At 54.8% G+C, this 25,956-nt stretch overlaps 1 protein-coding gene across 4 annotated transcripts in view; it reads left to right on the top strand.

The window, feature by feature from the left end:
• The first annotated feature begins 5,088 nt into the window (after nucleotides 1-5,088).
• The window catches only part of AXIN1 (axin 1), a 34,992-nt gene continuing 14,124 nt past the window's right edge, over nucleotides 5,089-25,956 (top strand). For 3 of the 4 annotated variants that reach the window (XM_068967585.1, XM_068967587.1, XM_068967588.1), the window contains exons 1-2: nucleotides 5,107-5,994; nucleotides 24,691-24,831. In XM_068967585.1, the coding sequence (XP_068823686.1) occupies nucleotides 5,117-5,994; nucleotides 24,691-24,831 (1,019 nt within the window). In that variant the 5' untranslated portion in view covers nucleotides 5,107-5,116. Of the gene's footprint in view, nucleotides 5,995-24,690; nucleotides 24,832-25,956 lie in introns of all 4 variants that reach the window. The other variant, XM_068967589.1, reaches the window with a different exon arrangement.

Below are 25,956 nucleotides of genomic sequence, written 5' to 3' on the forward strand. Positions count from 1 at the left end.
TTCTCAGGGTCCTGGCTGACCAGGAGGCAGTAGGCATGGAGAAGGGGGACAACGAGGCTGTATGTCACTCGGGGCTTAGCTCCTGGTCAGCCTGGCTTGGCCCTGCAACCGTCCAACTCTTGGACACCTGCTTTCTTCCGTGCCAGGGGCAGTCGGTGGCCGTCCTTCTTCGAGAGTCTTCCGGGTCAGGGAGCTCAGTGGGCGTGGCAGTCCGGCTGGGCGGGCCGGGACTGGGGTGCTGACCTCTGGAGCCCCGGGTCAGTGGACACCATGTGGGAAGCAGAAAAGGGCTCCACCTGGCATGCGTCTCCGGGGCCGCCTGAAGGCCATCTCTCCGTTGGGCGCTCGGGGCACCCTCCCTAATGACACAGCCCCAGGGGACCAGCGCGGTTTCCGGCACCCCCTCCGGGGTCACCCTCGACGGCGTCTTGGCCCCGCCCACACCAAGGCCCCGCCCCCAGCGACATATCTGAGGATGCCCACTCGGCCGGGCTCTGCGTCACGCCTCCCGGCCGCCTGGACGCTTTTGGCTCCGCCTCCACGCTCAGGGCCCACGCCCATGCCCAGGCCCCGCCTCCACGGCAGAGGCTCCGCCCCAGGCTCCAGGCCCTTCCCAGCGCTCGGATTTGGTCTCGCTCTCTGGCTCGGTCTCGCGCTCTGCGCCCAGCTCCCCCCGCCTTGACCCCGCCCACGACTCGGCCCCGCCCACACAGCCCCGCCTCCACGCCGGTGGCTCCGCGCCGCGCGTTCCTCGCCCTGTCCCCGCGTTGGGCTCCGTCAGGTGCTCCCGGCCCCGCCCCCGCGCTCTGGGCACGCCCCGCGCTCCAGGCCCCGCCCGACGCTCCGGGCCCCGCCCCCGCACTTCCGGGCGGCGCCGGCGGGGGCGCTCCGGCCTGGGCTTAGGCGCTCTGGGCTCCGGCTCCCCGCTCGGGGAAGCGATCGTGGCCGCCGCAACCTCCGTCGCCGCCGCCGCCGGACCGGCCGGAGTCGGGCCGGAGCCGCGTCTCCGCGGAGCAGGCCGGTGGGAGTGCGCGGCCGGCCTTGGCGGCGGCCCCACGGCCTGCCCCGCGCCCGCCTGCTGGCCGCCGCGCCGCCGCTGCGATGGGGGCCGCCCGGGGCCGCGCCCCCGCCGCGTCCCGCCCGCGGCGCCGCCGCTGAGCGCATGGGCCGCGCCGCGCCGCTCCGGGAGCCGGGCCCGGGGCCCCGCCGCCGCCGCCGCCGCCGCCGCCGCCGCCGCGCGGGTGAGTCGCGCGGTCGGGCGCGCATTCCTGAGGGGCGCGGGCCTGTGCGGCGCCCATTGTAGGCCGCTCGGGCCGGGCCGGGAGCGGGACCCGGAAGAGGGGCTCGGGGGGCGTGCGGGTCCGGGGCCGCGAGGGCTCGGAGCGCGAGAGGAGGCGTGCGGCCCACCGCTGCGAGGGCGGGTGTGTCTGGGAGGAGGTGCTCGCTGCTGATGCCGAAGACGAGGGGTCAGCCCCTGTTGACTCTGGGGCCCGTGGACGGCTCACAGCGGGCAGCCACTTGCTCTGGGTGAGCTGAAAGGGGTGAAGAATACTCAGGATTCTCAGAAGGAAGGTCCTCCGGGAGGAGGCTGGGGTGTGCAGCTGATGTGTTTGATTGGACGGTGCTGAGTGCGGTGCTGTGATCCGTGGGCCCGGGGCAGAGTGGGTGGTGGGTGCAGAAGCATCCTGAGGATAAGCCGGATGGCGGAGGGTCCCCTCTCCTCCTCGTACAACCCCCGCCCCCCCAAGCAAAAAGTAGGAGTGAGTGAGTCTGAAACCAGAGGAAGCACTTCCCGTGAGGCAGAGCCTGAGGCCGGGTGGTCTGGCTTGCTTGAGGGGCTTTACTCCTTCGGGTAGATGCCTCACCCCTCAGCTTTCTCTGCCTCTCTCCCGGGTATATGTCTTAGAGTCCACCTCTGCTCTCCATTTTCATGGGAACTGAGTCCCTTCTGAAACCAGAGCTGTGCAGTCAGGGCAGTGACGCTCATAGTTTAGCATAGGCAGCAGAGAAAAATGCATTAGTCCTTAGTACTCTGGACATTTTTCTCAGCCGGTCTCTAAAATAATTAATAAAGAGTGATTGTGCATCTTGGCCCCTTGTTTGTGCTCATACTTCTGTTCTCTGCTGCTTCAGGGAGACCCTCAGACATCCTTGGACCAGGCCTTATTTTGGAGAACACACACAATCTAAACCTGACCTCCCAAGATAGCACTATCTGGGTTTCAGTTTTAAGAACTTCTGTTCAGGAACAAGGATGGGAACGCATACAGGATGTATGTTTCTGTCTGATTCCTAGCAGGTATTGATGTTTCTTGGATTTATGGTTTCAGGAAAGCTAAGTGGACTTTTTGGGTTTCGTTGGTCATTGAGGATTTAGGTGGTGGGGGAATAAATTACATGTAAAGCTGTAGTCCCAATCCTTAGAACAATCCTTAGTTAACGGACAGTTGGGAGTATGTCAGAGTCACACTCTGTTGTTTCCATACTTCACATAAATCAAAAATTCAAAAGTTGCATTTGAGTAAAACAAATAAATATACACACGCCTACAGCCTTGAGCTGGCTGCCGTGGTACCCAGGGGGTGCTCCTTGGCAGTGACTGAAGGAGATTGTAAATGAGGCATCAGAGTTGTAGATTCCTTTTGTGGAGTCCCCTTTGTTGAAGGTGGTTACAGGCTGTTGGCCAGATCCAGTGCCTGTGGGCCCGTGACTCTAATCTGAAGCAAGGCAGCATCTTCATATGTGGTGTGTACGTGTGCACACTGAACGCCTGCCGTGCTTCTCCTTGGGAACCCGGAGATCTCAGTAATGGGAGCGCGTTTCGTAACAGCAGCAGTGTGGAGAGATGTTCTTGCGCTTCTGGGACACCGAAGGTCTCCTGTCAGTTGACAGCCCAAAACAGATGTGAATTTTAAGAAACATTTCTTCCGGGCTATGAGAAGATAGCTCAAATGATTAGGGGGACTTGCTCTCACCCAAATGAAAAGACAGCTCGATGTTGAATTTGCTGCTGTTTCAGCACCTGTGAAGGGCTAATGTTCCACATCTGTGCCGAGTGTTGTTTTCCTTAATGTTGATGAATTACATGTCTGTTGGTGCCCTTTAGTTGTGAGACCTTGTGTCAGATCCTGTAGGCCCTGCAGAGAACATTTAAACCAGGCTGCTCCAAGTCTTTTACCTGAAAGAAATCAGCACTTTAAGAGAAAGTGACATGACTAGTAATCAGCCTCGTCTTAGAACACAGTGACTTGGTTTTTTCTCAAGGCAAGTGAACCACAGAGCATCTCCAGCAGTAAGGCTCGGGACCAGGTGAGGGTCCTCCTTCCTGGGATGGTGACCCCGACAAGAGGGCGCTAGCATCCAGGAGCTGGTGTGGAGACCTCAGAGGTGCTCAGTCCCCTTCGACGGGGCTCAGAGGAGGCGACCTTGCAGTTGAAGTGGTCCGTGAGCAGCAGCTGTCACAGCCCATGGGCCTTGACCTGAGAAAGCAGGCTGTTCCTGCCGAGGCCGAGATTGCAGCCGACCCGGTAGGCTAGTCACTAGCTGCAGGACAATAGTTGTGACCCATGCTCCGCCTCTGGGTGCCGTGAGGCGTCGGCAGCTGCTGGCAGGCGAGTGTGTGCAGACCAGGTGTGGGGCAGGTTGCATGTAGGCCAAGGCCCAAGAGTGGAGAGGTGGCTGGGAGGTCTGTACCTTGTGTTGGGGCCAGGTTTTTGGATTTTGCTCTGCTCCTCTGACTTGCTCTGCACTCTCAGCGATTGGGCCTATCACGCTTCTCTCCAGTCTCTTTCTGGGCAGACCACTTACATCCAGCAGGCCAGGTTGGGAGGTGTGGCCTGAGCCCATAAGCTCAGTGTCAGGGAGGACAGGACGCGAGGCTGTGGCAGAGCCCTGGCAGGGCAGCCCTCCCTTGTGCAAGACAGGCTTCTAGCAGCAGAGACAGAACCATGGCTCCCTCACTCCGAGAGGGCGAGTCACGTGGCTTTCACTTTACCGAGCTTCATCCTGTGAGCTGCGGGCTTCCTTAGCTAGTAGGGTTTGGGCCTCGTCTGCTCTGTACCCTCTCTGCTTCTCAGAGTACTCAGTTGCCATTTGCTGTCAGAAGGACACTTTACTTTTAAGCAAGGTTTTCAAATCTAGAGCACGTCTCTGATGGAAGCATTTTTTAAGACTGTTCATGGGAATTCCCTGGTGGTCCAGTGGTTAGGACTCCACATTTTTACTGCTGAGGGCCTGGGTTCATTCCCTGCTTGGGGAACTAAGATCCCACAAGCTGCCCTGTGTGGCCAAAAAAAATAAAAGCCTTTGCATCATCGGCGGTGTGAGAAGGCCCCTGTGCACAGGAGCAGCATCCTGTGCTCACTCACTGGAAGGTTCCCTGCTCTTTGGGGCATGTGGAGACTTAGAAGAACCAGTCGCTGTGTGTTTGCCCGGGTCGTGGGGACACTCAGTGTGAAGCGGTGGAAAGCAAGAAGCAGAGTGGCTGTGAGCCTGAAGAGCGGGGAGGGCAGACATGGGCGCCAGCCTTCGGTGTGGAGTGCCATGTCTGTGGATCACAGTGGCCCTGTGTCGCTGAGATACACACCCTCACCTTCCCCGTGAGGGGCTGGCTCTCACCTGGCTTTGCACAGCTGGGAGGACCAGAAGCTCCTGTGTCTCCTCCAGCCCTCCTGCCTTTCCCGAGCTTGAGAGGGCCTGGCCACGCAGTCCTGTAGCAGCTCAGGATGGAGGGTCCCCAGGCTTGTAGTCTCTCTTTGTTCTCACAGAAGGACCCTCAAGGGTAGTGACGCTCTCTGTGTTCTGGACATTGATTTCTTTGTGCCAGAGGCATTCCTGTAGTTGGCAAAGTTTACAGAAATTGTTCTAACATAGTACAAAACCTTGTGACAAAGGATTGAACATTTAAACTGAGTTTCTGGCTTTGAGTTCGAGCGGGAGGGCATCATTGAGAGTCTTGTCGTGAGAAAACCTCTGTGGTCATGTTTCCATGGACCCACCTTTCCTAATCCTTGTCCTCTTAATGGTTTCAACAGGACAGATTGATTCACTTTGGAGCCGTAAGTACTGATGTATTAGGGTGCAGCGCTCATTGTTCATTGACGCACAGAGTCCCAAAATGAATATCCAGGAGCAGGGTTTCCCCTTGGACCTCGGAGCAAGTTTCACCGAAGATGCCCCCCGTCCCCCAGTGCCTGGTGAGGAGGGTGAACTGGTGTCCACAGACCCCAGGCCCGTCAGCCACAGCTTCTGCTCTGGGAAAGGTGCTGGGATTAAAGGGGAGACTTCCACAGCCACTCCGAGGCGCTCGGACCTGGACCTGGGGTACGAGCCCGAGGGCAGCGCGTCGCCCACCCCTCCGTACTTGAAGTGGGCCGAGTCGCTGCACTCCCTGCTGGACGATCAAGATGGCATAAACCTGTTTAGGACTTTCCTGAAACAGGAGGACTGTGCCGACCTTCTGGACTTCTGGTTTGCCTGCAGTGGCTTCAGAAAACTGGAGCCCTGTGACTCGAATGAAGAGAAGAGGCTGAAGCTGGCCAGAGCCATCTATCGCAAATACATCCTTGATAACAACGGCATTGTGTCCCGGCAGACCAAGCCCGCCACCAAGAGCTTCATAAAGGACTGCATCTCGAAGCAGCAGATCGACCCCGCCATGTTCGACCAGGCACAGACGGAGGTCCAGTCCACCATGGAGGAGAACACCTACCCCTCCTTCCTCAAGTCTGACATTTACCTGGAGTACACGAGGACAGGCTCGGAGAGCCCGAAGCTCTGCAGCGACCAGAGCTCTGGGTCAGGGACAGGGAAGGGTGTCCCCGGGTACCTGCCCACGCTGAACGAAGACGAGGAATGGAAGTGTGACCGGGAGGCGGACGAAGACATTGGCCGGGACCCTGCTCCGCCTGGCAGGCTCACGCAGAAGCTGCTCCTGGAGACGGCCACCCCGAGGGCCTCCTCAAGTAGACGGTACAGCGAAGGAAGAGAGTTCAGGTGAGTCGACCCGCGGCCTGCAGTCCTGTGCCCACCTCCACGACTGGAGAAGCAGCCAGGGACAGGCCTTGTCCTTCAGCCCGAGTGGGTGGACTCCCGGAGCCGGGGTGAGTTGTGGGGCTGGTGTTTGCTCACGATACCTTCTTGTGTATTAGGTGTCTTTACGTTTCTTTTTAAATTGTGTGTGTGTGTGTGTGTGTGTGTGTGTGTGTGTGTGTGTGTGTGTGTGTGTTTTGTTCCCGTGCTCGGGCTTCCCCCGGCTTTGGTGAGCGGGGCTGCCCTCCAGCTGTGGAGCCCGGGCTTCTCCCGTGTTGGCGTCTCTTGTTGCGGCTCATGGGCTTCATAGTTGTGGCGCACGGGCTTGGTTGCCCCGCAGCACGTGGAATCTTCAGGGACCAGGGATCAAATCCCCTGCATTGGTAGACGGATTCTTAACCGCTGGACCACCAGGGAAATCCCAGATGTTTGTTTGCCTTCATCAGGTCTTAGTTGCTGGGATCTTTTGTTTGGGCCCACGGGCTCAGTAGTTATGGCCTGGGGGCTTAGTTGCCCCAGGCATGTGGGATCTTCATTCCCCAACCAGGTATTGAACTGGAGTCCCCTGCATTGAAAGGGGGATTCTTAACCACTGGACCACTAGGGAAGTTCCCCCTAGATGTATTTAATATTTTGAGGGCCCCTTTATCAAGAAAGATTGAAGGCTGGAGAAGAAGGGGACGACAGAGGATGAGATGATTGGGTGGCATCACCGACTCTATGGACATGAGTTTGAGGAAAGTCCGGGAGTTGGTGATAAACGGGGAGGCCTGGCGTGCTGCAGTCCATGGGGTCACAAAGAGTCGGACATGACTGAGCGACTGAGCTGACTGACTCACCTATCAAGAACAGCCTAGAATATATGGCTTTGTAAGTCATTAGGAATGTTGGAATACTTAGGAGTCATATGGTATTTAAAGCTTACCTTTTAGTAGTAAAATTTGTGTTCTCGTGCACAGAAAGTGGGTTTGTGTGGCAGACTTGATCCTCGTGGCTTGATAGGACATTTGAGTGGTCAGTGCGGAGAGAATCCCAGGCCGCTTGGGAGGTGGTGGCGAGGAGGCTGCTGTGCCGCAGGCTGTCCAAGCGCTTTGGGAACTCCCTGTGGCTGCAGTGGGGCTCCAGGGTTGGTTCTGCACCTCCTGGCCCCCGCCAAGGAAAGGGTTGTGCTGCTGTGTGTTCAGTTTCCAGCTCTCTCCAGTTGCCGTCAGTCCTTGCATGGGGCACGGTGCAGCCTTGGAGGCGTGAGTGGCGCTCTCCGAAAGTCGTTGCCAGTTTGGAAGTGTGCCAGTTTGCTGGAAGTGTGTTTGGTGGGGAGGTGGGGCCTATAGCGTTCGCGTTCTCAGTCATTTCCCTGTCGGTAGGTGGTCCCAGACACGCTTGCCTGCAGAACTGAAAGCTGGGGATTCTGTGGCCCTGCCGACTTGATCGCGGATCTGCAGAGGCATCCCTGGGTGCTGGGCTCTCCCGTGGAGCTGGTAAAAGGCCAGATCACATCTCCAGGGTTTCTGTGGCAGATTGGCTACTTCTGACAAAAACAGGGTTCAACTTTCTCAGGGTTTAAATGCTCTTTAAGTGGTGTGATGAAAAAGATACGCTGTTCTAGGTAATCTTTGTGCACCTTTTGTTCACTGTCCTTATTGGTTTAGTAATCTTTTTAGGACAGAATATACTATAAAATTATCCTGGTAAGGAAGGCTAGTAAGTGACAATAGCTTTTAAAACCTAACACGGAAGTTTTCATATTTGATTAGAACAGTTTTAAAATGGGATTATATTTGAGGCCTGGGCTGCAGAGGAAGACACATCGAGCTTAATTCTGATTTCTGATTTTAGAACTTCTACATGCTACCCTCACACTTCCCAGTTCTCAGTCGGGGGCCCGTTGTAGCAGCAGCCTTGCTTTTTCTCTCTTCAGTTTGCTCTGTTCGTAGTATGTACCCTTTACTGTCCGATTGCGGGAACACGTTCAGCTGTGAGGACTCCGGCACGTGGAGGTGCTGGCGCCGCAGGGACCTGGCGCCCCCGAGTCCTGCCTGCGCCCCCGAGTCCTGCCTGCACCGGGACGTGCCCTTCCTGGGGCTGCCTGTGTGGGTGTGTGGGTGAGCGCCCTCCCGTGTCGGCGCTGGTGTCCATCAGCACTGACAGGCTGTGGAGTCCAGCACAGTCCACTCGCTTTGCAGGGGTTGCGGTTAGGGTCCATGCGGTTGAAAGTCACAGAAAACCCAGCCCACCCGGCTTCCACAGTGAAGGCGTTGGGCTGGCCCAGATAGACAGGAAGTCCGGAGCAGGCCCAGCTTCAGGTGCGGTTTGATTCCGACTCCAGCCATGTTTCTTTTAAAGACTTGATTTTGTTTTCGTTGTCTTTTAGGGCAGTTTTACGTTCCCAGCACAGTTGCAAGGAAGGTACAGAGGTTTCCTGTGTGCTCTTGCCCCGCACGTGCACAGCCTCCCCCGCCCACCCCCATCAGCACCCCTCCCAGAGTGGTCATTTGTTAACAGTGGATGCTGCAGCTACTGCTGCTAAGTTGCTTCAGTCGTGTCCGACTCTGTGCGACCCCATAGACGGCAGCCCACCACGCTCCACCGTCCCTGGGATCCTCCAGGCAAGAACACTGGAGTGGGTTGCCATTTCCTTCTCCAATGCGTGAAAGTGACGTCGGTCAGTCCTGTCCGACTCTTAGCGACCCCACGGACTGCAGCCCACCAGGCTCCTCCGTCCATGGGATTTTCCAGGCTGTCTCTAATGTAGAGACAGTGATCTCCGCCGTCTCCACGGCCTTGTCTCTCCTGGACACCGTGGAGTTCCAGGCTGTCTCTAATGTAGACACGGTGATCTCCGCCGTCTCCATGGTCTTGTCTCTCCTGGACACCGTGGAGTTCCAGGCTGTCTCTAATGTAGAGACGGTGATCTCCGCTTTCTCCACGGCCTTGTCCCTCCTGGACACCGTGGAGCTGGAAGTAGACAGTGTGTAGCCTGTTCGAATTGGCTTCTCTCACTTGGTCATACGCTTCTAAGGTTCCTCAGTGTCCTTCTGTGGCTTGATAGCTCATAGCTTCAGCCCTGAATAATATTCCACTCTCTGGATGGACCACAGTGTACGTATCCATTCGCCAGCTAGAGGACTTCCTGATGGGTCCAGTTTTCGGCAGTTATGACTAGAGCTGCAGTAAGCACCTGTATGTGGGTTTCTGCGAGGACGTGAGCTTTCATCTCCTGTGGGTAGAACGTCTAGGGTCGTTGGGTGCTGGCTCGTGTGGGAGACCGGCTTTACAGGGACCGCTCTTCTCTGGGTGCTACTCTGCCTGCCTCCCCATGGCTGGCTTTGCTCCCGGGTTCTGTAAACAACTGCCCCCCGCGGCTGGGGTTGCCGCGTGCCTGGGCTCCGACCAAGTAGGGCCACCCCGCTCTGTCCAGCGGGGAGGGAGAAAGAGAGTGGGTGCTGGTGTCCGCCCCTGCCGCCCACTCGGAGGGGCAGCACTTGCCATCTCAGCGCGGCCACTGCTGGAGAGTGTGTCAGGAGGGCCTGTCTGGGACAGAACGACAGCAAGGGGCTCCAGAGCTGAGCTCCCCGGCCCCGCGGGCCCTGTACCGTGAGGCTGCTCCAGCGGCGCTTGCTGGGGCCGCCCTGACTCCCCGTGCCAGGTGGGGCTGCCCGTGTGCCCGCTCCTCATTGGCTTCACGTGTGCACATGGCGGTTTTTCATGTTGCTGACTTGAGAGCCTTTTCCATAGGTCTTTGTCAAAACTGAGAAAACAGGGGTGTCCCTGGTGTTTTCTGCACTTAGCCTAGTCCCCTGGGGTCATTTTGAGCCCTGGGCTGAGGGGTCACTAAATTCCTTACTGGTTTGCTGTTCTCTGTGTGGAAATTTTTCCTGGTCTTTATGGCCCGTTGTCAGTGGAACTCGGCACTGACTTTGGTTGGTTCATACCCGCATTTAAATTTGGTATGAATTGGCAGAGGGCTGTCTGATGGCACAGGTGTTTTGGCTATTTATTTACTGAGTGATTTGGCCTGGGGGCCCAGGGCCTGTAAGACATCCACAGGATGGAAGCCTGGCCGGCCTGCCAGGGGCTGGGCTTGGCCTGGTTGGTCAGGCTTGAAGTCAGGCCATCTTTTCCAGTCCTTCCACTACCTGCACTTATCTGTCGCCACTGGTTTTCTTTTCTCTGTCTCTTTTTAAACACATACTTCCTTTTTGGGCACAATATTCAGTGTGTGAAACTTCCCTGACCAGGGATCGAACCCGTGCCCCACTGTGGTTAAGCGTGGAGTCTTAACCATGGTGCCACCGGGGAAGCCCCTCTCCTTTTTTAGCCGACATATGGTTGACCTACAATGTTGTCTTAATTTCTGCTGTATAGCCAAGTGATTCAGTTATACGTGCACTGTACACGCATTCTTTTATGTAGTCTTTTCCCTTACAGTTTGTCTCAGGATATCAAATATATCCTTGTGCTCCATAGTAGAACCTTGTTTATGTTGCTGCTAGTTTTAATGTCCAAGTGGCAAATGCTTTCCATTTCTCTTTACTGCCTTCCTCACTGGTTGAGAAGTTGCCCGAGGACAGAGTCTTACCTGCTCTCTCCTTATATCTTTTGGGTGGGGCAGACAGTGAGGCCCCCTGGTCAGCGCTGGTCCCTGTGGCCGTGGGCAGAGAGTTCAGCGCAGATGATGCTTGTAGCAGGAGTAACTTGTGGGTCTGGTGAAGGACAGATGGCCAACCCTTCCTGTCCACACTGAGGAACTGCCTGACCTGTTTGTTGCCTTATCAACTGTGTTCTGGTAAATGGCTTAAAGAAGGAGAAATGTAAAAAGAGGAGGTACCCAAAGGTGTGTCGTTTTGTGTGGAAGGCAGAAAAGTGAGGTTGCTCTGGGGTTTCTGGTTGCAGCTCCAGCGCCGCGGGGCGGGGGTGGGGCGGTGACTCTGGGGCCGGCTGCTTCTGTCCTCAGGGTGGCGGGGGCCCAGGCGATGATGGTCTCAGGACACTGGCCCTGCTGTTGTGGCTGTTGTTCAGTTGCTCAGTCGTGTCCGACTCTTTGCAACCCCATGGACTACAGCACGCCAGGTTTCCCTGTCCTTCACCATCTCCCAGAGTTCACTCAAACTCATGTGCATTGGGTCGGTGATGCCATCAAACCATCTCGTCCTCTATTGTCCCCTTCTCCTCTTGCCTTCAATCTTTCCCAGCATCAGAATCTCTTCCATAAGGTGAAGCTTCGGCTTCAGCATGAGTCCTTCCAATGAATACTCAAGGTTGATTTCCCTTAGGACTGACTGGTTTGATCTCCTTGCTATCCAAGGGATTCTGGTGACAGCCTGTTTAATTTGACCTTCAGGGCTTCCCAGGTGGCACGGATAGTAAAGTGACCCGCCTGCGTGTGTAGGAGATATAAGAGATACAGGTTTGATCCCGATCTGTGGGTCTGGACGATTCCTTGGAGGAGAGCCCGGCAATCCTCTGCAGTTTTCTTGCCTGGAGAATCCCATGCCTGGTGGGCTCCAGTCCCCAGGGTGGCAGAGAGTCAGACGTGGCTGAAGTGGCTTACCGTCACTTACCGTGACTACCGTTGCACCAGTGAACTGCAGGTACTCTTCACTGCTGGATTCTTAGATCTTTTGGCTGGAGGGGGACTGGTTTGTGCAGAGTGGCTCTCCTTGCAGCCTCCCCCCTTTTTTCCTGCTGCTGCGGCTGTGGTCACTCTCAGTTGGGACATGCAGGTTGGGAAGAGAACACAGCCCTGCTGCCTTTTCTTTGTCACCTTCCAGGTGTGTGACTTGTCCACCTGGGTGAATTCCTTTAATAGATGATCCCAAGGCTGGTGACTGGAGATGTTTTTAGACGGACTTTAGTGTGCAGCTGTGGGGTTCTCAGGACAGGAATTTACAGGGCATTCCCTCGGGATCCAGTGGGTAGGACTCCACACTCTTACTGCTGCGGTCCCGGGTTCACTTCCTGGTTGGGGTACTGAGATCCCACAAGCTGGGCAATGCAACCAAGCAAAAAAGGAGTTTATAGATCTTTCCATTCACCTTGTGGACTAGATGGGGAGAAGGTTAATTATGCTCAGTGGTTTAATTTAAGGACCCCTCGCTTGATGCCTTTTCCACTGTCTGTGTCTTCTGGGGTCAGCCTTCTCCTGGTTATGTGATGGTGGGAGAGTTGCTTCACCTCTCTGAGTTTTCCTATAACATGACGAGGATGAAGCAAGGGCCTGCCAGATAAGGCTGCCAGGGAGGCTCGTGAGCTGATCCGCGGTGGTGCCTCACGCAGCAGGTGTTCAGGGCACACAACAAGTGCTTAAAGTTTCAGATCCTGCTGTGTCTTCATGGTCATCTGAACTTACTGGTCTGCACGATGTTGGTGACATTCTCATCCAGGTGGCAGGCTCTCATCCATCGTGACACTTTGCAGTTTTACTAACCATGTATCCTGAGAGGCACCCAAAGGTGCCATCCTTAGCTCCAGAAGCGGCACCACCATCTACCAGCTCCAGCCCAGCCCACCTGACTCCCCAGCCGAGCGTGTACTTAGCCCTCTGCTTCTCACTGTGGCGCCCGCCACCTCCTGCCTCCACAGAACTTTCTGGCTGAGTCTCTGCCCCAGTCTCTTCCCCACCACGCCCAGAGGGACGTTTCCAGATGCCGGTTTGGCACACGCTCCCTTCCTCCCTGATGCACGGACTCCCCCTCGCCCCGGCTCCTGTGACTCCGCATGTCCACGGGAGACCTGGTCACAGTGCCGACACGCTGTGTGTGCTTCGTGTGCCTGTTGGTCGGGGGGCTGGCTAGTGAGAGTCTGTGAGCTAGTTGCAGGAGAGTAAAAAAACATGTTTCTCTATTTCAGTCCCACAGAACTCTGTAGTCTTTGATGACAGATTTCAGCAGAGCCCAGGAAGTACAGTCCTCAGACCGAGGACTTCGGGGATGGAGAGGCCCCTTTGTCATGTGCTCCGCAGCAGTGGGTTTATGAAAGGGGAGTGCCTGCAGGGACCAAGGCCCGTGAGGCTGCTGCGGCCAGATCGAGATGCCTGGGCAGGCAGGTGGCCGGGCGTGTGCGTTTCTGTGTGACCACCGCGCAGGGATCAGCCGGTTCTCAGGTTTGCATGCCAGTTAGCGTCATGGGGACTTGAATCTGATTCATACGCACTGTCTGTTAGTCTCCTCTAACATCCTGGCTTCATTTACACCGGTTTACCTGGCATCCTTAGAAATGGTGGAGTTTGTTCAGTGAGGGAAGAGGCAGATGGCCTAATAATTCTGTCTTCAGTTCACCTTGAGGCTGAGTGTGTGTGTGTGTGTGTGTGTGTGTGTGAGAAAATCAGCGTCGCTTTGTTTTTCCCGTGTCACATCAGTACAGATGCACATTTGTGAACCACTCAGGCTACACCCAGAGCCCACTGATTCCAAAAAGTGTGTGATTGAGAAAACGACTCAGTCTCTTCAGTTCCTTCCCGGAACTCAGGTGTGCCTTCCGACTTTGTGAAAAGAAACGCAGTCTCCAGGACCGTGCAGAGGGCTTTGTGTCTGTCTGTGAGGGGCTGCAGCCTGTCCCTTCCTCATCCCTCCCCGGGTGGATTACGGCCTCCTCAGAACCAGTGAAAACCTTGGGAGCAGCTGGACTCAGCTCTTTCGTTTGGACCAAACTCCACCAGTTTTTTGTGGATAGGGACGACAAGCCTTGCTTGGCATGGCCCGGTGGTTACCCTCCTCAGCCCCCCAGGGCCAGGAGGCTCCCACTGGCTTATGAGGTCTTAGTTCCCCCACCAGGGATTGAACCTGGACCCTCGGCAGTGAGAGCTGGGAGACCTGACCATCACTGGACCAATGCCCTTCCTTGGAGTCGTTAACATGCTTTCGTCTGGAATTGATCCTGTCTGAATCACTGGCTCATTTTCAGTCTTCTCTTAAGGAGATATTTAGAAAAGACCAGAAAGCATGTTGCTTGCGGCGCTGCGAGTGATAGCCCGCAGTCAGAATATAGCTTACTTGGTGTCTGATCTGATCTGACACAGGGCTGGTTGTACAGGGATTTTTTTTTTATGGCTGGAGAAATATAGGCTTTGTGTTTTCTTCATTTGGTTTTTCTACATTTTCCAAATTCCTATAAAGCATACATTTTTGTAACTAGAAAATATATTATTAAAATATATACAAAAATGTATCATAAGGTCTAGATGATATGTGGTTTTCAAAAGCATATCTTTGTCTTTTAAAAGGATCATATATGGAGAAGGAACTGGCAACCCACTCCAGTGTTTTTGCCTGGAGAATCCCAGGGACGGAGGAGCCTAGTGGGCTGCCGTCTGTGGGGCTGCACAGAGTCGGACACGGCTGAAGCGACTTAGCAGCGGCAGCATAACTCTATTGTAGCTCATTATTTTAATTATACTATCAAATAGTAGCTTATACATGAGCTTATATTCTGTTTTTCAACAATGTTTAATCCATGATTGCATTTGATAAGCAAACAAAAGCCATGTATTGTTTTTAATATCATTTGGAGATTGAAGTGAAGCAAACTTTGTGGCTAAAAACAATTTAAAGCAATGAGACAAAGATGAAGTTCATAGGTTAATATTAAAAAATAAAGCAATGAGATAAAATAAATACATACATAAAAAGATCATATAAATGTTTCCTTTAAGTGTGATCTTAAGTCTTAATGTTTGCACTATTATACCAGTATTTTAATTAATTTTCATTAAAAAAGAGAGAAGGAAAATTTCAAAGAATGCTAAAAGGCCGAAAACTAAGTTTGGCAGTCTCATGACCCCTGGCCTTTCCAGGGTGGCCACGTCCAGCTTCTTACCCTAGTGTGAGTCAGCTCAGGTCACCATGACAAAATACGGTAGACTTGGGGACTCGGGCGACAGACTCTTCTCACGGTTCTGGAGGCTGGGGGCCCCAGGCCGAGGTGCCAGCAGCAAAGCAGCCTCTGTTCCGTTCCTCTCGTGGTCTGCGCATGGGCCTTTTCTCACTGGGTCCCGGTGGAGACAGACACCTCCCTGGTCTCTTCTGCCGAGGGCAGTGATCTATGGGATCAGAGCCCCACTTATATTTCTATTTATTTATTTTATACTTTTTGGAACATTTTACTTATTTGGGCTTCACTGGTAGCTCAAATGATAAAGAATCTGCCTGTAGTACGGGAGACCCAGGTTCAATCCCTGGGTCAGCAAGATCCCCGGGAGAAGGAAATGGCAACCCACTCCAGTACTCTCGCCTGGAGAATCCCATGGACAGTGGAGCCTGGTGGGCTTCTGTCCCTGGGGTTGCAAAGAGTTGGACATGACTGAAGAGACCAACTTGCACTGGTTCAGAGACCTGTGCTGCGTCTGGTGTTCCGCGGGCTTGCTCTGAGCGCAGCAGGCGGGGACTGCTCTGCCCACAGCACCGGCTCTCACTGCAGCGGCTGCTCTGGTTGTGCTGCGGGCGTGGCTGCCCTTGGCCTCTGGGATCATCCCAGACTGGGATTAAGTCCGCATCCCCTGCCTTGGCAGGCGGATTCTTAACCCCTGGGCCACCGGGGAAGTCCAGACCTTTTCTCTTTTGTAAACAGTTTCAGGAGTTTTTGTCTCTTTTCCCCCATTGTGCTTCATATGTATGTTTCCCAGACCTGTCTACCATTGGCTCATTTCTCTTCAGTTGCGTGCAGTTTACTATTACGTCTGTCTGTGGAATTCTTAACTTCAGTTGTTACATTTTTCAAGTTTAGTGTTCATTTGATTCTTCTTTTTGTTTTTTTAATATTCAGTTCTCTGCTCAAACTCTCTCAGAAGCTTGTCTTTTAAGGAACATGTTCATCACATGCATTTTAATGTCCTGTAATTTTTAAATTGGGGTATTTTGCGGTTCTTTTTCTATTGTCTGTTTCTCTCATGTCCTTGAGTTGGCTGGTCCTGCCTCCTAGTATGCTGGCCAGTTTTTATTGAACACTGGACACACATTCTGTATGTGACACAGATTAAGAACTCACTTGAGGACCCCAATCACATTTTTCTCCAGTGAGGGCTTACCTGGCCTTTAATGTGGGGACTTGTCACTTTACACCAGCCGGAACCAGTCATCCCTCTAGGATAGCCACTGGGATCCCAGCTGAAGGCCTGGGGTCTGCACCAGCATCCACACCTTTGGTGCATTTGAAACACCCGTTTAGGAATTCTGGAAGTTATCACATTCTCAGCCTGGAGGTCCCTGCTTGAGGACTTCAAGGAGAAAAGTGGGACCCTGTGTCTGACTTGTCCATCTGTTTTTCTTTTCTCTCTCATGTTTTAGCCCCTTAAGACCTCATTTCTCTGGTGGCTCTCTTGTGCCTTGTTGTTTAGTCACTAAGTCCAACTCTTTTGTAACCCCGTGGACTATAGCCCGCCAGGCTCCTCTGTCCGTGGGATTTCCCAGGGAAATAGGATCATTCCGTTCTCCAGGGGATCTTCTTGACCCAGAGGTTGAACCCATGTCTCCTCATTGCAGGTGGATTCTTCATCACTGAGCTGCCAGGGAAGCCCCTCTGTGCCTTAAAACATATGAAAACCTTTCTGTCTGTTTTTCTCATTGGTCTTGCAAGTGGTAGTTTGATCCCGGGTCAGGGGACTAAAATCCACGTGCCATGCAGTGCAGCCAAAAAAAAAAGAAAAGTCTGTGAAGAGATGAGTCCTGTTGGGCATCCCTGTTTCTCTGGATGTGCCTTTAGCTGCCTCCGGGCAGATGAGTGCCCTGTGGATCATAGAACTCAAATGTCCTGTGTCCACACACCCACCCCATTTGCCTCTCAATATTGTTCAGAGGTAAATAATCTGAATAATTGTGTGCCCTTCCAAAGCATCTTTATGAATATAGAAATTAATACAAGCACATTGTTATATTTTCAACGCTAAATACGTTGTAGGAATTTTCTTTAGAGAAATGCATGTGACCTAAAAAATGAGGCCCATCACACAGAGTATGGTTTACGTTGAGTATAAACTCCAGACCCACTGAATATATGTTTGTTTTTCAGGTATAAAGATGACTTTACTAATTAAGCATTTCCAGTGTTTTCTTTGAGTTTGGGGTTTTGTTGCTTCATCCCTCTAGGTATTGTTGCCGTGTCTCCCGTGTGACAGGCAGCTGGGTGGATTAGTGCCCGGGTTCCCTGTGACCTAAATGAGAAGCACACTCGGGTCCCTGGTGGACCTCGTGTTACTCGGTGTGCATGGCAGACGGGTTCAGCCACGTGTAGGCTCACCTCCCTCAGTGTGAGCTGCTGGCCTCCGCGTCCGCCCTGCGCAGGCCTGTGTCTGAGCTATGCCACCGACACTGTTCCTGGGGGCCGAGAACAGGCCCCCAGGTGCGGCTTCCCAGTGACGTGGCCATGCCCCACCTTCCAGGCAGCCCCCAGGGCCACAGGCACGGAGACGGCAGAGTTGAAGGGGCCGGATGAGGCCTGGCGCGGTGCTCCGAGGGACGGTCTGAGCCGGGGTAGGCCAGTAACAGGACACTGTTGGACATCCTGGCATCGACGAAATGGCAGGCTTGCACATTGGTGCTGTGAAATTCTGATTGCTTTGGAATGTAAAGTTTTGTGGTGCCGTGTGCAGTGTGTTGGAGTTATGTAAAGATGACACATTTCCGTGGTGAACAAAGAGTCTGGCAAGTAAGAGCAGTCCAGAGTCCATCCTGTGGGCAATGGAAGCAGGGGCTGTGTCTTACCTGGTAGGGCTTTCTTGTAAGGTGGTCAGGGCAGGTTCATTTGGATACAGTGAAAGTCCTTTTAAAAGAAAATCCGTTTGAAATGTTGTGAAAGAAAACTTCATCAGTGGGAGAATCAAATAACTTATAAAAGCAAAGTACCTGAAGAGTCTGAGTGCTCCCTCAGGGTTTCACTTTCTGGGCAGACTTCATGTGCTGAGTCAGGGGAGGCAGACAAGAGTGTCCTTCAGGCCTAGGGGCTGCCAGACGCGCGGTTAGCTTAGAGAAGCTTGAGTGTTACCTGGGGCTTCCCTGGTGGCTTAGCAGTAAAGCAGCGCGGGAGATGTGGGTTTGATCCCTGGATCGGGAAGATCCCCTGGAGAAGGAAATGGCAACCCACTCCAGTATTCTCGCCTGGGAAATCCCATGGATCCTGGTGGGCTCTAGTCCATGGGGTTGCAAAGGTCAGACAGGACTTAGTGACTAAACAACAGCAAACGAGAGTTACCTGGTGATGTTAGAAGTGAAGAGGGTGACCCAAGGCTTGGAATTTCTGGTTTCTGAATTACTTCAAGGGAACAAATCGTGCTGTTTTATGAACAGAGCTTTGATTTTGGCTAGATTCATAAGTGCACGTCCTTAATTTTTGAAAAGCCGTGTTTTCAGAGTTGCTGATTTGGCCTTGTAGCTTCAGTCCCGAGAACGCATCTCCTCATCAGAGTTCTGTGCGATCTCAGAACGGCAGCCCTCAGCCTCCCGTCTGCTTCAGGTTGTGAACTGGGACGGATTCAGGCCTGTGGCAAAGAGGTTTGGGCCGGCCACGTGATCTGTGATTTTGAGCTCCTCGAGAGCCCAGGTCTGGAGTCTCTAGCCGGGTTTGCGAGACCTCAGGGGTCGACAGATAGCGTCTCTGTCTGTTACTGTGAACAGCCTGCAGTTTGTTGGGAGGTGTCGCTCCTGCATGTTGATGGTGGTGATTTGCGTTTGTGAAGAGTGACCAGCCAGTTCCTTGGAGCTTCTGTTTGAGCCGTCAGAAGCTGGAGTGAGGGGCTGAAGTCTCCAGGGGAGGTTAGTGCCAGATGCATGCTGACCCCGTCATTGGAGTGAGAGTGATTCATTAAAAATCATGGTGGCAAACACATACCGTGTGGAAAGCAGACAGCTAGTGGGGAGCTGCTGTCTTAATTACAGAGAGCTCAGCCTGGTGCGCTCTGATGACCTAGAGGAGAGGGGGGTGGGGAGTGTGACTGATTTGCGTTGTTGTATGGCAGAAACCAACAGAACATTGTAAAGCAACTCTTCTCCAACTAAAAATTTTTAAAAATGAATACAAAAAAAAAATCACAGTGGCAGATTCTGTGAAACATTTTTTGTTACACTTCTTAAATACTGCCACATGGAGTTCCTCTTCATCAGATCCATGTAACCTAAAGATCTGATGTGAAGCATTGTGTGGGTCCAGGCCCTGAAGGATTTCTGGTGATGTCTGAGAAGCCTGCTGTGCAGAGGAAAGCTGATGTAAATGTGCAGTGTTTGCGCGGAGCAGAGATGAACAGGACTTTTGCTCTGGTGTGAGCTCTTGCCGGCGAGTTCCAGTTGTGGTGCTTCAGGTTCTCAGCGTGCTCTTCACTTATATTGTTCTATAGATTTCAACTGCTCTGCAGCAATAAACACCCAGGGACACAGTGCAGAAGTTATATAAGAAATATATTTGGTGCAGGAAAATTGAAGAATACAGAGAAGTGAGAAATGATCTAGCTGGGTCCCTCTCGAATCTTCTTGGCATCTGTGTGGTCTCTGCGCCCTGCACAGATGGGCCTGACTCATGTCACTCACAGTGTGAATCTTTAGCAGGTGTTGTAAAGAGTTGCTAGTTTATCGTAAAGAGTTACTGGTGTTCACAGCTGCACACAAGAATTGTGGCAAAGAGGGAGTCCCCCCCGCTGACCCGTGAATCTTCAAGCCAGGAGGGCATGGTCTCCCTTGAGCATGGAGTTCTGACCTTAGAGCCTTGAACCTGCTGTGTTCAGCATCTTACAGGAAGTCAGGGGGGATCCATGTCCTGCAGCCCTTAGCCCCCAGCCTCATCCTGCTCCCACGTGTGGGACGCCGCGCCGGACGTGCTGGCCCGTCTAAGTCTAGCGGTTTCTGCATTGTCTGGCGCTTGGCATCCCCTTGTGTGCTCGTGAAGGGTACTCGGACCCCTTTCAAAGAGGTGGCCATCGTCGATCCACTTTGCAGGGGTAACGTGCCCACCGTCAAGTGCTGGTAAGTAGTGGTGAGGACAGATGGGGCCTTGGGGGCCACTCTGGGGCCAGGGTTCTCCACTGCCTACCTTGTGGGGGGCCGGTGTGTGGCCCCTGTGGCCACCACGTCCAGTCTGTGCATGCCTTTTCCACAGAACATAGATCCTTCTGTTGTTACTGTTCGGTTTTGACTCTGATGCCCTTTGGTGTGTTCTGCAGTTCAGCGTTCATTCATGGTGCTGGGTGCGGTGTGCCAGTTGGGTAATAAAAATAAGTAAAGGGTCATAAAATAAAAGGCGTGTGGGACCGGGAGGCTGCCTCACAGCACAAATCACAGGCTCCAGACGCCTGTCTGGTGAAGACCCGTCAGGGCGGGGTGGGGCTGGGCTCAGGGGTGAGAGGATAGCACAGCAGGCAGATGTCCTGCTGCAAGGGAGCGGCCTCCCAGTACACGCAGATCAGACGACGGGTGTGAATAGAATGTGTGTGTCACCCTAAAGTATCTCTGCCACACATCACCTCTTTTTTGAAAAATAACTTTTTACTTTTGGCTGAACTGGGTCTTGGCTGTTGGGCTTTTTCTAGTTGCAGTGAGTGACCGCTACTCCAGTTGTTGGGCTTGGTCTCCTAATCGCGGTGGCGTCTTGTTGCAGAGCGCGGGCCGCAGGACGTGAGGGCTTCAGTAGTTGCCGTGCACAGTCTTAGTTGCCCCACGGCGTGTTCAGTCCCAGACCAGGGATTGAACCTGTGTGCCCTGCATTGGTAGGTGGATTCTTCATCACTGGACCACCAGGGGGGTCCCACGAGATCATCTCTTAATTACAAAGGAAAACAGTGAAGTTAGAGTAGAAACTTGGCAGGCCCTGGGTTTGCCGCCGGCATTGGGACCAGCCTGCAGGACATTCTTGGAAGCGTGGTGGCATCGCCTCTGTGCCGCTCCTGGAAGCGCCTGCCGGGATCTTACAGGAGGCCATCTGGGACCTTGAGAGTGTCCCAGCGGGACAGGCTGTGGGCATCTGAAGATAGGACAGTTGTTATGCGGCTGTGGCTTGGGTCTCAGGACATCGAAATAGCTCTCAAGGCCGCTCCTGCCCAGGGGAGGGGTCTGCGTTCTGCCTCCTGCCGCTCTCTGTCTGTCTGTCGCCCCTGCGTCCCCAGTCTTTGGGCTCTGGCCTGGGGCACCGGGTCTAGAGGCGGGGTGGGAGGGGTGGGCCGGGCTGGCCTCGCCTTCCCAGGAGGGGCTTGCAGAGGTGAAGACCAGGAGGGTCACTGCACAGGGCCTGGGGGCACAGAGCTCTCCCGAGACCCTGCTCTTGAGTCCTTTGGCTTTTACCAAGGAGGGAAATGGCTGGATCCTACGGCAACTCTGTTTTAAGTTTTAGAGACTACCGGTCAGTGTCCCCCTGAGTCTGTGCCGTTTCCCTCCCCATCAAAAGCTTACAAAGTTCCGCAGAAACTGGAAGGATTACCAAGCAGTGAAAGTGAATTTCAGCCCACTGAAATTACCCTTCAGGAATAAAGGGGAAATGAAGACAAGTTTCAGACGAGCAAACACTGAGGAAGTGTCAGCTGCAGTGCTTGTTCTCATGGACATACTGGAGGGTGTTCTTAAGGCAGAGAGAATGCTCTCAGGGCAGGAGGGACAGGGGAGGGTGTGGTGACTCCAGGCTGCCGTTGAAGGATAAAGCAAGACTGGTGATGTCTCCTGGGGTTAAGACACCATGTGGACCCAAAACGCGGGACGCCAACAGCATGTGAGTGTGTGGGAGGCGGGCGGAGTTAGTTCTGTTTGTTTTTTTCTTTTTTGCTGCTCCGTGTGGCACGTGGACTCTTAGTTCCTCAGCCTGGGGTCGAGCGTGCACCCCCTGCAGGGGAAGTGCAGAGTCTTACCTGCTGGACTGCCAGGGGACTCCCGAGTGGACTTAACTCTGACCGTGTGTTGCCTGGGAACAGGTGGAATGCAGGTAATTGGACCTTGATGCATCAAGGGTACCTGTTGGTAATCCCTGAAGGAACCATTGAAAAGCTACTCTATTAGAGGGAGGAGACAGAAAATAGAAAGTATTCCAAAAGGACGCAAGGAGGGACACAGGAAACTAGAACAGCTGTGACCGGCAGCAAGCAGTGAGCCGGCGGATCCACTCTGTAGTCACACTGAGTGCAGCGGGACCAGAGAAGTGATTCAAAGGAGGAACGGTCAGACCAGATCGTGGGAAGGCCGCTGCTCAGGAAGGAGACATAGAAGCGAAAGGACGCAGGAAGTTTTTTGAGTGAAAGCGTGGAGGGCGGAGTCCTGCACTCAGCAGCCCCAGAGGCCTGGCGGTCCTGGGGGTTCTCTTGTGAGGTCTGGAAGCCACAAAGAGGCCGGAGGTCTCCCTAGATCCCGCGTCTGAGTTCCGGTTCCGGCCGTCCTGTGGGGAGCAGCCAGCGGTCCCCGAGTGACGTTTCGCAGAGCTTCCTGTGTTGCGGCAGTCTGCAGCGCCTGTCCCGAGGGCTGGCCTCGCTGCTGGGCCCTCCTCCTCTTTTTCCCCACGCACTTTCTTCCCTGTGTGTCTGGACGTGGAGCTGTGTCTGTGCTGGGGTTTGCTCAGCACCAGAGGCTGGGGAAAGAACCCATGTTTCCCCTGCTTGTCACCTCAAAGCTGGGTTTCCTGGGCCCCGTCGGGGGAGGGCACAGGCGGCCCATGCAGGCGTTGGGGTCACGGGCTCAGTCCTGCCCTTTTGGGAAGGGTGAGGGCCCGGGGCGTGCGGGTGCTGGCCCTGAGGTAGCGGGACATGGAGGGGCGACTCAGCTGTCCGTGGTCTGAATTCCAGCGCGGTAGCTGTGTTGGTGATTGTGTTGATGGTTTGTGTTTAAACAGCCAGAGGAATAGCAGTGTCATTTAGGGAGAGCATGGTGCTGCAGATGTGGGCTCCACGTCAGTGCGCGTGTGGGCCCGGGATGGCCCCCGTCCCTTCCTCAGAGCCTCTGGGCCCTGCGCCCGCCCTCATTTGGTGGGACCCGGCTGCTGTGGGGGCTCAGGAGGACCGTGATGTGGGGTGACGAGCCCGGGTCCTGACCTGAAGGGGTGGTTGTGCGCACTGTCACTGTCCTGGAGGTGCCGTGGCTGCTCTGCTTTTGTGTGTGGCACCCGGGAGGTGGGCTGCTCACTGGGGTCTCTCCAGCGATCCTGCCTGGCCCAGCCCAGCTCACGCGTCCTGCGTGCACGGCTCACACCAAGGTGTCCCCCAGGGCCCCGTGGATGCGAAGTGCTCTGCTCCCTTCTCTGCATCGAGCGCACGGGTCCCCGGAGCCAGTGCGGCTGCCATTCACGAGCGCCCTGACCAGGATGAGGCTGCGGTCAGAGCCCTCAGAGGCCTCCTCATCATGTGCCCCCTTCGCGTGACCCTTGGGGACTGACCACCGCTGCTTCCAGGCGGCTCAGGGGAGAGCAGGTGGTGCCGGGAGCCGCAGCTCCGAAGGACTGGCGGGGCCTTCGCGGGCTGAGCAGAACAGAGACTCCAGAAGGGGCGCGTGTGGGGTCAGGTGTGCAGGGATTCAGAACGCGGTGGTGATGTGCTCAGTGCCCATGGCTGGCTCTCCATTCTGATGCAGAGGAGTAGGTGGGTTTTACATGTACTATTTCAGGTAGCGATCTTAGAAAGCATTGAAGTACTTGGAGAAAAACTGAGGGATATGTTTATGATTGTCAAATGAGGAAAGTTGGCCTATGTAAGAATCTGTAAGGAGAAAGACTGGTAAGTCTGATTTCACAGAAGTAAACTTTTCTAATACCAAAATCGACATAAAGTTAAGAAGTGACATTTAGGGAGGAAGTATTTTCACGTATGTAACCAGAGGTTAATAGTAAGAATATTTAAGTGAAAGTCGCTCAGTTGTATCCGACTCTTTGCAACCCCACGGACTGTCCATGGAATTCTCCAGGCCTGAATACTGGAGTGGGCAGCCTTTCTCTTCTCCTGGGGATCTTCCCAACCCAGGGATCGAATGCAGGTCTCCCGCATTGCAGGCAGATGTTTTACCAGCTGAGCTGCAAGGGAAGTTCAAGAATATTTAAAGACATCTGTAAATCACTAAGAAACTCGTAAACCGCCCAACAGAAAATAGACAGAAGGTATGAACAGGTCATTTAAAGAGGAAAGAATTAATTTAAGGATATCTCAGTGCTTCCCCTGCTGACCATCTGCCAGGGAAATGCAAGCTGTTAGTGTCGGTTTCTGGCTAGTTTGGCGCCCCATGGTGGCGCATCCCGCCCGGGGGTGCAGGGTGGGCCCTGCTGTCCTGGGGGGCAGCATGGCGGCCGCTCGCACACCCACGGCTCTCGTGCTCGCCCCTGCTCGCCCGCGCTGTGCCAGTGCTCAGGCTTGTGCCCCAGACGCCTGGCTGGGGCCCTCGTGGACGGCTGTGGCACGGGGCCGGGGCAGGGGGGCGCGCTCTGTGGGTCAGTGAGTCTGCGGCTGCAGGGGCAGGGGCGCGGAGCTGGTACCCTATTTCTAGTTACCGGCAGAGAGCACGCGTGTACTCACGGGCACAGCTGCCCAACTGCACAGGGGAGGTGTGGGGTGCCCGTCTCCCTGGAAGCATGGGGGTGGGGGCAGGGCAGACCCGCGGCCTTTTCTGCCCTGTCTCTTCTGAATGCTTTGGGTCTGTAGTCCACGTGCTGGGGTCACTGGTGATTGTGAAGAGGATCAGTGCGCGGGGACGTGGCCTGGCGGCTGCTAACATACCTTCTTATTGGCAGGTGTGGACCGTGGCGGGAGCCCGTCAACCCCTACTACGTCAACTCTGGCTACGCTCTCGCCCCTGCCACCAGCGCCAATGACAGCGAGCAGCAGAGCCTGTCCAGCGATGCTGACAGCCTGTCCCTCACCGACAGCAGTGTGTAAGTGCCCGCCGCCCCTCCTCCGCATCGCGGGGGCTGCTCCTGGAGACCCTCCTGCAGACCAGAGCCTTGGTTGCTTCCCTCCAGGCGAGACGCCGAGCTGCCTGGTGGTGCCCAGCCCTGGTCTCGGTGCTGGTGTGTGCAGTGCGTCCAGAGTGGGCCACCCCAAGGCATCTGCTCTGTGCTCGCCCCCCTGTGATCTGGAAGCCGTCTCACCCGATTGGCAGGGCCTGTCGTCCCCTCAGTGTGGCTCTGTGCCGGCCGGCTGGGGCCCTCGAGGGTGGCATGAACCCCTGTCCAGGGATGCCTCCCCTGGGGAAAGTGCTCGCTTCTGACACCTTTCTCTGGTTCGCCAATGACTTCGGGGACCTTGGTGCAGGTCAGGATGTGATGGTGTCACACCTGCCCATGTCACACCAGGGCATGGCCTGTCTGCTTGCTGGGGTCACACGGGGCCCAACTCCACTGCCCATGTGCATCAGGCTTGCCTGTATTCAGTCACACACCATTTGCTGTCTCTCTGCCCCGACAGGGAGGTTCTGGCTTGGAGCCAGCAGGTGGGTGGGCATCTACCCCCGCGATGGCGCGTGGGCTGCGGCCCTGACCCTGTCAGTGGGTCATGGGGACTGTGTCCCCGCCCTGCGTGGTGTCTGGAGGTCAGACAGGCTTAAGGAAGGAGGAAAAGGCTGGCTCGCCCATCCTTGCAGGTGGCCGGCTCCTTCCGTGCTGTGGCCCTGCCTTGTGGGCTGTCCTGTCTGCTGGCGCCTTGTACTGCCTGCCCGGGTCTGGCTCTGGTCTGACAGCCCCGTGTCTGGCGCATCGGGAGCCCCTTCTCCTGTTGGGGGCCGCGAGATGGGGGCGTTGTCCCACCAGGCTGAGCCTCGATGGGGCAGTCTGCATTCATCATTACCTTCTCCTTTGTTTTGACTCTTTCATAGAAAATGTTGGTGTTTTTAACAACTTACTTGATATTACTAGGGTTTCAGCACGACTTGCCATGAAAATAAAGTGTCGTGTTAAAGGGTTCCAATGAACTGCGCCCCTCAGAGCCCCCGGGAGCCGCTGACAGCATGCGTTCTGTTCTCTTCCCCAAAACTCAGTTACTACAGTGTCAGTTAATCTCTT

Source organism: Capricornis sumatraensis, chromosome 3 (assembly GCF_032405125.1).
Source record: "Capricornis sumatraensis isolate serow.1 chromosome 3, serow.2, whole genome shotgun sequence".
Lineage (NCBI taxonomy): Eukaryota > Metazoa > Chordata > Mammalia > Artiodactyla > Bovidae > Capricornis > Capricornis sumatraensis.